The sequence below is a fragment of the Danio rerio genome, chromosome 23 (assembly GCF_052040795.2).
Source record: "Danio rerio strain M-AB ecotype USA chromosome 23, GRCz13ab, whole genome shotgun sequence".
Lineage (NCBI taxonomy): Eukaryota > Metazoa > Chordata > Actinopteri > Cypriniformes > Danionidae > Danio > Danio rerio.
This window is the reverse complement of record NC_141043.1, coordinates 21,684,318-21,700,613: the sequence shown is the minus strand read 5'-3', so window position 1 is coordinate 21,700,613 and position 16,296 is coordinate 21,684,318. Positions and strand designations below refer to the sequence as shown.

At 33.1% G+C, this 16,296-nt stretch overlaps 1 protein-coding gene across 8 annotated transcripts in view; it reads left to right on the top strand.

Annotated features, from left to right (window-relative positions):
- The window catches only part of arhgap4b (Rho GTPase activating protein 4b), a 73,228-nt gene that overhangs the window by 45,467 nt on the left and 11,465 nt on the right, over positions 1-16,296 (top strand). For 3 of the 8 annotated variants that reach the window (XR_015523429.1, XM_087306939.1, XM_087306941.1), the window contains 8 exons: positions 8,146-8,173; positions 8,384-8,444; positions 8,638-8,715; positions 10,936-11,064; positions 13,774-13,879; positions 13,969-14,199; positions 14,343-14,398; positions 14,650-14,776. Coding sequence is in view for 6 of the 8 variants with exons in the window: in XM_087306939.1 (XP_087163065.1) it covers positions 8,146-8,173; positions 8,384-8,444; positions 8,638-8,715; positions 10,936-11,064; positions 13,774-13,879; positions 13,969-14,199; positions 14,343-14,398; positions 14,650-14,776 (816 nt within the window). In the remaining 2 variants the exon portion in view is untranslated. Of the gene's footprint in view, positions 1-8,145; positions 8,174-8,383; positions 8,445-8,637; positions 8,716-10,935; positions 11,065-13,773; positions 13,880-13,968; positions 14,200-14,342; positions 14,399-14,604; positions 14,777-16,296 lie in introns of all 8 variants that reach the window. The other 5 variants (XR_015523428.1, XM_087306938.1, XM_087306940.1 and 2 more) reach the window with 3 other exon arrangements.

Genomic DNA, 16,296 nt, shown 5'->3' with positions numbered 1-16,296 from the left:
ATGGCTGCTTATTAAATCAGGGGAGACAGATTTCTCTCCAGGCATCTGTGCAGCCTAATAATCCATGTTCTAGCCAACACGAATGTGTGCTCACCTGTGTGTGTTTGTGTGTGAGAGAAAGCAGAAGCATGCGTATTTTTGTGTGCATGTGTGTTTGTGAGAGTCATAGTACTGTTTTCTGAATACTGCAGTCGTCACTACCCAAGCCTCTTACATGACAATGCGATGCTGTGAGGATTGTATTTAATGTTGCGTTCAATTTATGACTTGTTAAAAAACGTGTTGTGCTTTTCAAAATACTGCCAAAAGTCAGCAATAGGGACAGGTCAGATTCTCAATAGTCTTTGGTATTGCTTTTTGCTGTGTTCTTTTTTTCCATTGGGGAAGAAATCCAGTCACTTGAAGCATTTTGAATGTTGCTTACTGGATAAAAAAAAAAATTGCATATAACTAGAAAAGTAACATTTTAAGACAAACTTTATGGTGTCTTGAGAAAGCCTAGACTGAAAGCTTGAAGTAGTTTTGAGGTTTTAATAACTGAAGTAGTTTTAAGAAGTTTGAAACCGTTGGCATAGAGAGATAATAACACATATGTTAGCATGTTTCTCTTTAGACGGTTGATAGGAGGTTCTAAGTGTTTGCTATGTTGTTGCTAAGTGGTTGTTAGGGTGTTCTGAATGGTTGCTAAGGCATTGCTATGGTATTGAGTGGTTGGTAAGGTGTTGCTAGGGTGTTCTGAGGGGTTGCTAGGCGGTTGCTAGGGTGTTCTGAGTGGTTGCTAAAGTGTTGCTGTGCGGTTGCTAAAGAGTTCTGAATTGTTGCTAGGTGGTTGCTAAGGCATTGCTAAGTGGTTGCTAAGGTGTTGCTAGGTGGTTGCTAAGGTGTTCTACGTAGTTTCTAAGGTGTTGCTAGGTGATTGCTAGGGTGTTCTGATAGGGTTCTAGGTGGTTGCCAAGGTGTTGCTAGGTGGTTGCTAAGGTGTTGCTTGGTGGTCGCTAAGGTGTTCTAGGTCATTCATTAGGTGTTTGTAGGTGGTTGCTTATGTGTTGCTGGGTGGTTGCTATGGTGTTGCTAGTTGGTTGCTAAGGTGTTGCTAGGTGGTTGCTAAGCTGTTCTAGGTATTTGCTAAGGTGTTGCTCAGCGTTTGCTAAGGTGTTCTTGGTCGTTGCTAGGTATTTGCATGTTTCTAGTATAAACTATTTGTTGTTAGCATTAATTTAGTATGAATTCGCATATTGCTAGTAATTTTATAGTATGAATTAGCATGTTGCTAGCATGATCAGTATGTTTGTTGGTATGTTTCTAGTATGTGTTGGTTTGTTGTTAGTTTGTCCAATGTAAAGTAAATATCAGTTTTTTTTACAATGGAAGTCTATTTGTAGGAGGAGATGCGTTCTTAAAATAGTCTAAGAAGATGGAAGAATGATACGTTTATGTAGTATAACAGTATGTTGGCTTTCTCAAGTGACCATAATAATATACTAATAATACAGTATATATTCTCTTTAATCCACACTAGCTCCAATAGTACAACAGACAGACAAAACAATATCAAACCACACAATATACCTCAAAAAAGACAGTAATGCCAATGTTTCATTAAAGGTGACTGATGACGCAACTCAGTAAAGATTTATCAACAACTTTAAAATGCTACTCTGAGAATTCTCTAATGGACAGATAAACTTATGGATCAAATTTCTCATCAAAGCACAAAATGATCTTATCTGACAAAATAATTAACTTTCACTACACCATCTGTGTTTTAAAGAAGAATCCTCAAACAATAATTGTATGCAAGCTGCAGCTTATGGAGACTCTTTTTTTAAAATAAATTATACTACAGAGGAGCTGTGTTTAAAGACCTGCATTAATAATATCATAATAACATACTGACATGCACATATATGAGTATTTATAGTTTTTTAAAATAGATTTTATTTATTCATCCACCTTTTGTTTATGTATTACGTAATATGATAATAATGAATGAAATTAAATTGTATTGATATATTGTATCGTTTAATTTATAATGGTAACATAATTAAAGGGATAGTTTACCTAAAAAAGAAAATTGTGTCATCACTTACTCACACTTTACTTCTTCTAAACCTTTATGAGTTTCTTTTGTCTGTTGAACACAAAGGAAGATATTTTGAAGAATGCTGAAAACCTGTAACCATTGACTTCTATGGAAGTCAGTAATTACTGGTTTTCAGCTTTCTTTAAAATATCTTCATTTGTTTTTCAATAGAAGAAAAAAACTCAAAGTTTGAAACCACTTAAAGGGGGAGAAAATTACTTTTTTTTGAGGTGCACTCTTTGAATAAACTAAATATTTCATATATAACATAACTATATATATATATATATATATATATATATATATATATATATATATATATATATATATATATATATATATATATATATATATATATATATATATAGTATACAAAGACCAAGTGCATCTTTATTTATGCTATATGGTCTTTGGTTATTGAGCTTTTTTTGTTCCATTTATTTTCATATGATTAAAGTTAAACTTGTGTCTTGTAAAGGAAATGTCGTTTTGGAGCAAGGCAATGAGTTTTGTAGAATCATACGAGGCTTCTTTTAGCCATTGCTCTGCCGACATTAGTGTTTAATAAACTAAGATTAAGGCTCAGAGCGGTTTCAAGATTTGGCACTCTGATAGCACTGCATGGGGAACTCCGGACTTCAAACTAGCAAGTCTGTTGAGCTTCTATTATCAAGAGTTGGTGCACTGCTAAAGTCTGCATCAGCTGCTACTTAAACTGTCTGCCTTATTTACACTTATGATGTACTTGGCTCATTAGTGTCCTTAGCAGTGCAGAGACTCTACAACACCCTGCTGAAAAGACCAGCATGCTTTCAGATCAGTGACACTATATGTGCTTTAAACATGATGCATTTAAGTTAATGTGTTGTTTAAGGGTTTAGAGACACTACTGCTCAATAGGTTGGAATGATTTATTGATGTTTCTGAAACTGATGCTCAACAAAACTCAATTTTTGTGTTGAGAAATATAATAATTGTGTGAAATTTGTACAAATGTGATGTGGCAAAAATAAAGTTGATAATAATCAGAAATGAGTTTGAGCAGCAAAATAGCATATCAGAACTAGCTCACAGACAAACTTTATGGTGTCTTGAGAAAGCCTAGTCTGAAAGTTTGGAGTAGTTTTAAAATTTAAATAACTGAAACAGTTGGCATAGATAGATAGCTACATATATGTTAGCATGTTTCTAGGATAGATTAATGTCACTAGCATGTTTCTAGTATAAATTAGCATGTTGTTATAAATTTAATATGAATTGGCATGTTGCTAGTATATTTATAGTATGAATTAGCATGTTGTTAGTATGTTTCTAGTATGGATTAGTATGGTAGCAGGTTTGCTAGTATGTTGCTTCTATGATTAGTATGTTGTTAGTTTGATTTGGTATGTAGCTAGTATGTTTATAGTATGAATTAGCATGCTGCTTGTATGATTAGTATGTTTCCAGTATGGAATAGTATGGTAGCATGTTTGTTAGTATGTTTCTAGTATGGATTAGTATGTTAGTATGAATTGGTATGTTGCTAGTATGTTTATAATATGAATTAGCATGCTGCTAGTATGATTAGTGTGTTTCTAATGCGGGTTATATTGTTAGTATGAATTGGCATGTTGTTAGTTTGTTCAATGTAAAGTCAATGGCAGGTTTTTTTTTTAACAATGGAAGTCTATAGGACAGTTGCTAAGGTGCTGTAAGTGGTTGCTAGGGTGTGGCTAGTGAGTTGAAAGGTCATCAGTGATTGACAGATTGGTAGTCTGAGTGAAATTAGCCCAACTTTAAGTTAGTCTGTATGACAGTCTGGCGGAAAGTTATAAGGTCATAAAGTTTGGTCTAATGTTAAGTCAATGGGAGTTTTCTGAATTTTCCAGGTCAGTTTTTGGATCAGTTGGAAAAGATAGAGCAACATGAGTCAGACCAGTTTGGAGGTTTGGTGTTATTTTGGTGGTTGTAGTATGAACGGTCTTGGAGGAGATGTGTTCTTAAAATAGTCTAAGAAGAAGAAGAAGATGGAAGAATAATAAGTTTATGTAGTATGACCGTGTGTTGGCTTTCTCAAGCCACTATAATGATTTCTCAGTGATCACGTGACAATGATGTTTGTTGTAGTCATGATAAAAAATCTGCATTTTAAACTATTCAAAATGAAAAGCATTTTTTTTTACCAATATTACAAAAATATTTAAATTTTGAAATATAAATATATCATATAAATATAAATATAGTGTTCACAATAGTAGTGTCCTCATCAGTCAGTAATGGTCATCCAGTCAAGAATTTAGTGCTCGAACATCTTTGCCCATTTCGTCTTACAATGACAGTAATTTCCTTATTGTTCAGCATGCAAACTGGACATTACATTTATTTATTCATTTATATTTAAAACGTTTTAAAATTCATAAACATTCAAAACATTTCACATATAGACACTTTTCCACATTTTTCAATAATCATTTGTACATTTTTAGTGTTCATTGCAGTGTGGCAAATCAATTTAAGCTTTCAGACATTCACCTAGTCTCCAAGTAAAAAGAATAGTCCAACCTAAAATGTAGATATGCTATTATTTTAACCATCGTCAGACCATACAAGATGTATTTTTCTTATTCAGTTGAGTATTAAAGGAGTCACATTAAATCCAATATAAAATTAAAACCACTAATAAGGGTAAGTTTTGTTTTAGGAATTGAGATGTATACATCATCTAAAAGCTGAGAATGTAAGCTTTCCATTAATGTTTTGGAATAATGTTTGGCCGAGATTAAACAATTTGAATATCTGGAGTCAGAGATAAAAAACAACAACTAAATATTGAGAAAATAAACTTTTAAATTAAGTTCTTAGTAATGCATATTTCTGATAAAAATGTTCTGATATATTTACTGTAGGAAATGTACAAAATATCTCATTCATACAGTCTATTTTTGGCTCTTGCCACAAATAAATCTGCAAAACATAAGACTGGTTTGTGGTCTAGGGTCACATAAAGGCAAGACAAAATGAACACTTGCTACATCATGAGTGGTGAGGTGAGTAAATCAACAGCAAACCATCATTTTCAAACATCAGTTCGACCTTGTACTCAAAGCAATACTTTCCATTTCAAGTCAAGGGTGATTTAATGTTGGTTTGAGCGTGACAAAAGGCATATATGGTTAAATTGTCAACCATCAACCAGTATGTTGAAGCTATTCAGGGATGCTAATCTTGCTAGTTAAACTGTTTAGGAAGCCTACAGGGATGTCAGCCTCCAGCAGACAGCATATGCTAGTGAGCAGTCCTGCTAGTAGTTTCCGCATGGTGTCTCTATTCTCTGAAATCCCCACCGTGAGGCTCTCTGTCCCTCTCTATTCCTGGGAGCTCAGGCCTATAGAGCACTGCTCTGCCATCTGGCTCTCTCTATACGCCACCGTAAACTACTTCCCCGTCCATTCACCTCCATTCTCTCACACTAGCTTCTGTTTGTTGTAGAGGAGTGTCTAACAGTGTCTGCTGCATCCTGCATTAGCAATGGCTGGTGTATCTCTTCATCTTAAGTGGACAGTAAATCTATTGGGCATGCACTCTCATTACACCACTAATAATTGGATAATGCAGTCAGTGCCAAAGAACTGCTTTGCCAACAATACTTTTGTTTGATTGATTGATCAATGCGTGTAGCCCTGTAAAATGGACTTTTTTGTCTAAGTGGGGTGAAATGAGATTTAGGAGCAATGTTGAGATCGAGCTGTACTACTTTAACATTGTTTCTGACACTAAAAGATGCCTAATTTGTTAACAGGCATAGTTCTTTGCTGATGTATTTTTATTGAAATTGGTTGTGTGGATTTGATTAGGGCTTTAGTTGTGTAACAGGCATGAACTATTTTTGGCTGTTTACTAATTTATGGCAGGTGGATTTGGTAAAGGGGCATTGTTGGATTGATTGGATAGAATTCTTGGTAGTGCAGTATGACTCATCCTGCGCTACTTACATTTAAATGTTGTTCTCCAAAGTGCGAAAAAACAAAAGTATATATATATATATATATATATATATATATATATATATATATATATATATATATATATATATATATATATATATATATATATATATATATATATATATATATGTATATATATATATATATATATATATATATATATGTATATATATATATATATATATATATATATATATATGTATATATATATATATATATATATATATGTATATATATATATGTATATATGTGTATATATATATATATATATATATATATATATATATATATATATATATGTATATATATATATGTATATATGTGTATATATATATATATATATATACATACACATATATATATATATATATATATATATATATATATATATATATATATATATATACATATATATACATATATATATATATATATATATATATATATATATATATATATATATATATATATATATATATATATATATACATATATATACATATATATATATATATGTATATATATATACACACACACACACACACACACACTCACACACACAATAGTCACACAAAAGTTTTAATAACTCATTTCTAATAACTGATTTATTTTATCTTTGACATGATGACAGTAAATAATATTTGACTAGATATTTTTTCAGACACCTCTATACAGCTTAAAGTGACGTTTAAAGGCTTAACTAGGTTAATTAGGTTAACTAGGCAGGCTTGGGTAATTAGACAAGTTATTGTATAACGAATGTTTGTTCTGTAGACTATCGAAAAAGCTTATAGCTTAAAGGGCTAATAATTTTGACCGTAAAATGATTTTTAAAAACTAAAAACTGCTTTTATTCTAGTCAAAATAAAATAAATAAGACTTTCTCCAGACAAACAAATATTGTCAGACATACTGTGATAATTTCCTTGCTCTGTTAAACATCATTTGGGAAATATAAAAAAAAAAACATTCAAGGGGGGCTATTAATTCTAACTTCATATGGATATACAGTTGAAGTCAGAACTATTAGCCCTTTGAATTGTTCATTCTTTTTTACTTTACAGTACAATAAAGTTTCATTATTTAATGTGTTTTCTATCATGAAATAATAATGAACCATACTTTAAACAATATAGCATTTATTAATCATAGTTGAACATTTAGCATTGCATTATTAAAATCGAAAGTTTTAGGTTAAACAGCAGTGTGAGTTAACATAAATGAACAATGAACAGTTTTATTCTTATTAAAAATGATGAATATATACTATTATAAATGCATTGTTCATATTTAAACATTATCTAATGCAACCTTATTGTAAAGAGTTTCCGTTTATTTTGATAATGGCATCTGATTTTTTTAATCATCAATACAGTGATACGTTTACACAGGATTATTTGAGGAATATAAATAACATCGTTTATTTTTAGGTAATTAAAATTTGATTTTAAGCGTCTTTACTTTCACTTTGGAACAACGGAGTGCATTCATGCAAAATAAAATGTTAATTTCATAAAAAATTTGTCCAAACATTAGAAGGGTAGTGTTTATTGATCTAGGAGTGCACTAACATATAAATATATAAAATATGTAAATATATAAAAACATATAAATATATGAAAAAATAAATGGTCCAAACATAGACCCTTTGACAGCTGGAAGCATATTTGTACCTTTTTTTTTAATCCTTAAATGGTGCATATAAGTACATTAAGGTGCTACTTTGAACCATTGAGGGAGTGCACAAATGGGTACCCCAAGTGTTCACAAAAGGACTAAAAGAATGACATTTTATCCAGTGTTTAAGCACATTATTCTTGTCTAGCCAGATCTAAATGCAATCAGACCATCCCTGTGTTGCTTTTCATCTAAACTCCTTGTTCTCTGCTTTTGTCTTTCTCCCTCACCTCCAATTTTCTCCCCGTTTCTGACTGCTTTTGCTTTTGTTTGCTTTTACATCATCCTCTCCCCATTTTTCATGTTATGCCCCTTTCTGGTCATGCCACACGATCTTCTCTTCCTTTTATACGTGGCTCCTGTCTCTTTCTTTCCTTGCTTGGCTGGCTGTGACTGTAGAAGGAGAAGGCGGATGTCCAGGACGCAGGTACAGCTGTTTCCCCTGTCATGCATGCATCCGTTTGCGTCTCTTTGTATGGGTAAATGTATTTCTGTCCTCTTTTTTTGTGACTTCTTCCTCTTTCTTGGCACAATATGTTAACTATATATGTTTGTTTTTTGACTTTTGGGATTCTTATACAATTCTATCCCCTTTCAGATGTGCATAATTATTTTTATTCAATTTTCCTTCTGTCAGAGCTCAGGGCAGCAGATCCCCCTGGTGGTTGAAAGCTGCATTCGCTTCATCAACCTGCATGGTAAAAATGACAATTGAAAGACTTCATTATCATATTATTATTATAGATGCTTTTTTAATTATTAAATTAGTTCTGTACACAATTATTTGGCTTTAAAGTGTGATCAGTTAACATGCAATTCAGACTGCAATTATACCAGTAGCATAATTAACATTAAACAACTAATTATTTATGCTAATGTTTTTTTTTACAGGTCTTCATCATGAAGGCATTTTTAGGGTTCCTGGATCACAGACTGAAGTTAATCATATCAGGGATGCTTTTGAAAGAGGTATGAGTGTATTTAAGTCAATGAATACCTGGGCTTGTACCATATTGGTCTAATCAGGTACATATTTCAGTAAGTTTGCACTAGTCCTGGGAACTGAATAGTTTTGGAACAAATAAAGTAAAGTAAAAAGTCAAAGTAAAGTAAAAAGAAAGTAAAGAGGCAAAATGGAGGAGGCTCATTCTTTATCCTGGCGCTGCAGATGCTCTGTTTAACTGATTTCTCAATAGTGATATATTAAGTTTTTACAAAGTCCACCATGTAAATGCATAACATATCCATGGCGCGACACAACTGACTCTTAAAGGCAGTGGGAGATGAGACTCTAATTGGTTCAAAACACACCCATAACTTGTTAAGAGAATAAGCACAGCCCTGTTAGACCATGTGCCAGGACCTATAACTCTAAAATAAGGGTTGACATCTGTCTTTTAAAATATTGAATTGTCCCATTTTGAATCATTACGGGATGGGTTTTGTCCCGTATTTTTAAAAAATTTTTAAGGTAGCTTTTCATGCAATCGTTAGTCAATTGATGTCATCGTTAGTTTGATTGGACTTTTTAACTGTTGAGGGTAGGTCTTCTAAGCAGAGTCGGTCAAGTCTTGACAGAGAGTAATTGCAGATGCTTCCCCAGGTAACCCTCCGCATCTTTCAGAGCTTAAAAGCAAGCGACTGAAAAATACTGCAGAGAGTGGGAGGAAACAAATACCTTGCTGCAGAGTGTTAGACATTTTTATTAAGCCAACTGCACGATTTGTCGGAGAGCGTTCTCTGTGGTTCATGGTGGTCTGTTGGACAACATGCCTCTTGAGAGCAGCATTCCCACAATGAAAGAGCTTGCAAAAATCAAAGCAGTCAGACAGTTCTTCGTACTCCAAGTCTCTCCCGAAGCAGAAATGGTAATGACAGTGTAATCATTATCAACAATATTTAGGGTAATTGCTTAATAATGCTAAAAATGTGACTAAGTTTGTGAAAATATAGCTGGAGTCATTTTGTAATTTACTGTTTTCTACATGAATAATATATGTATTTAATATTAACTGAGTAAAACAATGTCAACAACTCAAATCAAAGGGAAATTAATGGCTACAATAAAACTTTATCTCAGAATTAGATTTGGCTGACACTGAAAAAAAATTCTGGTTGCCTTACTTGTTTAAGCTGAATCAAATTCACCACTGGCATGCTATTGGGCCTGTGATCACTGTGGTCTAGGCCGCCAAGGGTTATGGCCCCCGCTGCAGTATGCCTCCCTTATTTTTTTGTATCAAAAGTTGTAATCCTAGTTAGAATAGAACCATCTTAGTCTAATATTGACTTACATTTTCTTATGAAATAAGTGTTTTATTTACATATAGCCTTAAAGTGTCTTTTGAACACTTATGGCTTCAGTTGGTAGAAGACTAGATCTGCCAGTTTCAGGCCGAATATTTTCCTGGATCTCTGCAGGGTGTGATTATCCATCTGCAATGTAATGAACCATAATAGGGTTAGTCAAATTCATATTAACTTATTTTTTTATTATTATTTTACATTTTTATGATTAGTGTCAAACTATTTTCAGTTATTTTCAGCTATTTAAAGGGGACAAACATGAATTGTGAGTAAGTTTAGTTTCATAATTAAGCATTTGGTTAAAATGATTAATTATGAAAACTATATAGATAAGAGTAATACAAATAAACTTCTGATTCAACAGGTAAAGCTTTAAAATGGATAAAGCTATCTAAAAATATCACTGTACAAATATTCACTGCTTACATGGCAACATGTTTGAATTTGCCATGTAAATGAATTTCATTCATGTAAATGAATATTCTTCATATTTTTTTTATCTCCTTATGATCAATAAAGTAGTAAATCTTGAAAAATGAATCAGTCACTCGGTGTTGAAAGTCACATGATTGGCTGCCCGCTACCGATATCTTGCTTTCACACTTAAATAAATTCAAGATCAAAGTCAACAGAGAGATTTGCTGAAGAATCCCATAGTAAAGTAAAGAATGATTGCATTGATTTTGTCGGCTCAAAACGAATCCTTTAACTTTAATTTCTTTAGCCATGCTCATGCCACAGACCCCGGGTGAATTAAGAATAAGAATGTACCATACCGTTGTAAAATGGCAGTGTGTATACAATTGTATATTTTATATTCAGATATGCCTTTTCTTACAGTCTCCCGCCAACTGCTCTTGTTTGTGTGTTTTGGGTTTGCAGGCGAAGACCCACTCACTGACAGCGAGAGTGACATTGATTCAGTGGCGGGGGTCCTGAAGCTCTATTTCAGAGGACTGGAGAAACCTCTGTTCCCTGAGGAGAGCTTTAGCCAGCTCATGGAGTGTGTCCGTAAGAGGCCTTTCATCTGCTTCCACGTGACTGTGTGCATATTCAGACTCCAAGAAAAGCATTTCATCTGCATTAGAAAACAACATAAATAATGATGCTAATGCATTTCTTAGAACTTTACATTTTACAATTCATTTTAATCAACTGATCACAAAGTAAAACTGTTTAAAAATTTGGCATCTTTTATTCAGCAAGAGTGCATTAAATTGATCATAATTAACCATAAAGATATGTATACTGTAAATAAATAACTTTTAAATAAATGCTGTTCTAGCTAACTAAATATTAGTCAAATAAACTTTCACAAAAAAAAAAAATCACTTTCAATGACAGATTTTAGATTTTTTTGCCAACATTAATAATGCTTTGGATAAGTTAGAAGCAGAATTTTTTTTTGGATAATGGATTATGTTATGTTTATTGTCAAAAATCATACTATGATCATACTACACATACACATTTCTTTGTAAATACATACAAAACAGGCTCTAATATTCATAACAGCACACCCACATAATTATAATGATATATTTGTCATTTATTTAGCCTGCAGTCCTCAAAACAAAAACTGGAAAAAAAGTGATTATTATCAAACCTTAAAAAAATATAAAAATACAGTTGAAGTCAGAATTATTAGCCCCCTGTTTATTTTTTCCCCAATTTCTGTGTAACAGAGAAGATTTTTTCAACAAATTTCTAAACATAATAGTTTTAATAACTCATTTCTAATCGCTGACTTTTTTATCTTTGCCATGATGACAGTAAATAATATTTTACTAAATATTTTTTCAAGACACTTAAAGTGACATTTAAAGGCTTAACTAGGTTAATTAAGTTAACTTGGCAGGTTAGGGTGATTAGGCAAGTTATTGTATAATGATGGTTTGTTCTGTAGATTATCGAAAAATATATAGCTTTAAGAGGCTAATAATTTCGAATTTAAAAAAATTTAACTGTTTTTATTCTAGCCAAAATAAAACAAATAAGACTTTTTCCGGAAGAAAAAATATCATTAGACATACTGTGAAAATTTCCTTGCTCTGTTAAACATAATTTGGGAAATTCAAAAAAAAGGGGGAAAAGGGGCTAATAACTTACTTCAACTGCATATATTTAGGAAAAATTTGGAATTTTAATTGCTTACAAATTAAAATTGAAGAGATTAAATATTTTTAATCTTATACTTGAAGGTTATACTTGTTAACATTTTTAACAAGTCAGTTTTTCTTCTGAAACTCTTGAGGCTTACTATTTTTGTACAGAGTGTATAATACACATGTGTCAAACTTCTAGAAGGCCGTAGATCTGCACCGTGTCCAACCCTAATTAACCACACCTGATTAAACTAATTGATTCCTTCAGGCTTGTTTGAAACTTACTGGTTGTAAGTAAGTGTGTTGGAGCAGGGTTGAACCTAAACTGCCCCGTCCCGAAACTGAGTTTGACACCACTGGTATAATAGATTTATTAAAGGAAATGAGGATTAAATATTAGAAGTTATATAAAAATGAATCTTTTTGCCAATATTTAAAAAAGATCTCAAAAAATACAGTTAAAAAGACAAAAATGTCCATAAGATCTGTGCACTTCCGCTTATTCCAAATGTGTTTACTATTCTACAGTACAGTAATCATTATAAATATTATAAAAATAATTAATTAATATTTTAAAAGAAACAATTATGTCCATGAGGAAAAGTTTGAAAGAATCCTGCAAAAATGCAGTTTCCACAAACAAATGAAGCAACTCCTTTATTAATTAAGTCAACATTGATAGTAATTTATACCTTTTGAGCACCAAATTTGCATATTAGAAGGTTTTGAAAAGCATCTCGTGTCACTGGAGTATCGATGATGACTGATGAATGATTATTAATATTGATTTTTATATTTGTAAATATTAACGCAACATAACAGACAAAATAGTACAGACCCCATACCTTTAAATCAGGCATGTCCAAACTCGGTCCTGGAGGGCCGGTGTCCTGCAAAGTTTAGTTCCAACCCCAATTAGACACACCTGGGCTAGCTAATCATGCTCTTATTAGGCTTTCTAGAAACATCCTTGCAGGTGTTGAGGCAAGTTGAAGCTAAAATCTGCAGGACACTGGCCCTCCAGAACCCTGCTGTAAATGGATGGTTCACCCAAAAATGAAAATTATTATCATTTGCTTATCCTCCACTTTTTTCAAAACGTAAAGAGTTTCTTTTATCTGTTGACTGAAAAAGAAGATATTTTGAAGAATGTTGGAATGCAGACTCCCAAAGTATTTGTTTTTCCTATTGTGGATGTCAATGGCTGAAATTCTTAAGAATATCTTCATTTGTGTTATACCAGGAGTGCCCAAATGCGATCCTGGAGGGCTGGTGTCCTGCAAAATTTAGTTCCAACCCTAATTAGACACACCTGGGCTAGCTAATCAAGCTCTTACTAGGCTTGCTAAACATCTTTGCAGGTGTGTTGAAGCAAGTTTGAACTAAAGTCTGCAGGACACCGATTCTTCAGGAATAAGTTTGAACAGCCCTGTGTTATAACACCTTGAGGGTAATTTATAGTTTATAACCACACGAGTGTGAGTAAATGATGAGGATATTTCTCCCTTTAAGAATTACCATATATGTAATTTTTATGGCAAATTTAATAAGTTGCTTATATGAAAATAGTTTTAAATACAATGTGCTGACTAATTTCTTATGTACTTTCTCTCAGAAATGGAAAACATGACCGAAAAAGTAGCGCAGATAAAGTCAGTAGTGTCGTCCTATCCCAGACCTGTCATCATAGTGATGCGGTATCTCTTCGCCTTCCTTCATCAGTGAGTCCTGCTCTCCTTTTCTCAAAGACCGTTCCAAACCACATTGATCCAGTGTGTGACCTGTTTTGTTTGTATGCTTGTGTGTTCAGCGTCTCTCAGTACAGTGATGAGAACATGATGCAGCCGTATAATCTGGCTGTCTGCTTCGGGCCCAGTCTGCTCCGAGGCGTAGAGATGGGTGGTGACGAGGTGACCCTGGCTCCTCAGATCAATGAGCTGGTCAAAACCATGATCCTTCATCATGAGAACATCTTCCCAGGACCTTCTGAACTTCCAGGCCCCGTTTATGAGAAGTGCATGACTTTGGAGCAGGAGTACTGGTGAGTCTTAAAGCTTTGATATACTATTAAAAAAATTGCTTGGGAGTAAAAACACATTTAAAAAACCTTTAGAGATTTCTAGATTGATTGTAATGCAATGTCTTATAAATAATTTCAAAATCTGTTTTTTTTTTCTTTTTCAGTGAACCCATCACAGAGGAGGGCGAAGGAGACCCTGAACATCTTCCCAGTGAAGATGGTAAGAAAAGACCCAAATCACATCATGCAAATTTCATTTATTCCTTAGACGTTTGGAGTATTGCTAACCTTTCATGTTATCTTCTGTGTTGGGTTTTTGTGTGCTTTTCCAATCTTTCATGTTGGATTTTGGCCAATGTGGCATTTGTGTTGCCATGCTTTGTGTTGTGTGTTTGCATTTTGTGCTGTGGGTTTGTGTGTGTGTAGAGTGGGAGGCTGTGGCCATGTTTGATTATGTTGCACGCTCTGCAGCCGAGCTGTCATTCAAGCAGGGTGAGCACCTCCTACTGCACAGCAAGGCCTCAGCTGATTGGTGGAGAGGGGAAGTGGGAGGAATGAAAGGCTTGATCCCCCATAAGTACATCAGTGTGGTAGAAGGGTGAGACCTTATTTGCATAAATTACATGATGTTATGCTAGCTCTGTTTTAAACCTAGTGAACTGCCTCATTGCTTACTGAAGCACAGAATGTATTCTGGGGTCCTTCTTCGTACATGGGTTACTCAATTTGCTGGATTTGGTTATTGACGGTTTGACACGATCAAGGATCATTTCGTTCTTCAAAACTCATGAGAGAGTTGTTGTCATAGCAACAATTCTGGTAGCTTAAACCAAATACTGAAAGTATGTAAGTTTAAAAATATATATTAACAAAACTTATGCAATCTGCACTCCGAAATTATAGAAAATTTAAGAGTAAATTTATTGATATGGGATTTTTAGATACAAACACGTACAATTGCTTTGGTACAATTTGTGTTTGATAATAGACATGCACGATATTCTACTTTTTTTTTAAGGAATAACACATTTATGCTGCCATGAACATGTTTTGACAGTTAATATGACGGTGATTTGATGCTTCACAAAAGTTGCAGACGCCTTTACAAATATCAAAATGCTTTTTGTGATGCAAAATTTATTTAAACATCCAGTTATTTTTTACACTGATAAGGAAACTGGCTATGAATACTACTATGACTACAATAATAAAGAAAATCCGCTCTAACTGTAAAACTAAATAAATTGCGAAATACTATTGACAGATAAAAGTGTAAAGCCTGCAGCTCACAACAAAGCTGAAAAGTTTTTGCATTTCATATTTAACAAACTGTTTCCTAATAACTTTATGTAATTCATGGATAATTGAATATTAATCAGATGATGTCATTACGCTGCTGTGCCGTCAGCCAATCGTTGCATTGCTGATCATGATTTTGAGGATTGATAGATCTGTCTTGCACTGCACATGCAGCGATCTCAGATCAGTTCGTCCAAACATTTTAATCTGATTCGTGAAGTTATTTGAAGAACCAAATTAACCAGAAATCTGTTATCAAGATTAAAAGACTCAGGATCTGCCAAATCATCTTAGATCATTTAAAGGTGGTACGAAGAACAGACCCCAGATCACTATGGAGTAAAACGAATTTTTTACATTGATTTATAATTTTTTTTTGTTCTGGTTATTTGTTTTAGCTACTAATTTTCTTTGTTAAATTAGTATGAAAATGTAAAAAAAAAAAAAGATGAAAAATGTCATTTTGTGCAGCATTGTTTAAACCCCATGGTCTTTATTTATTTGGCTTTTACACATTCAGGAAACCTACTTCTCTTGTTCTTTCTGCAATAGAAAAATATAGTAAAATTAGTAAGAGTAGTTCTAAATTCAGCAGTTTTCATTAAATCACAGACTCACAGGCAAAATATAGCAAACAGAATATATATTTTGTTTATTGAATGGCTGTATGCACTCTTGCTCATGTGGTATTGCTTAACTGCTTAACCATATGACACACACACACACACATATATATATATAAATAGTTGGCAAACAGCAAATGCCATTTTTTGATTGTATTTATATATATATAGTCAGAACTATTTGCCCCCATTTGAT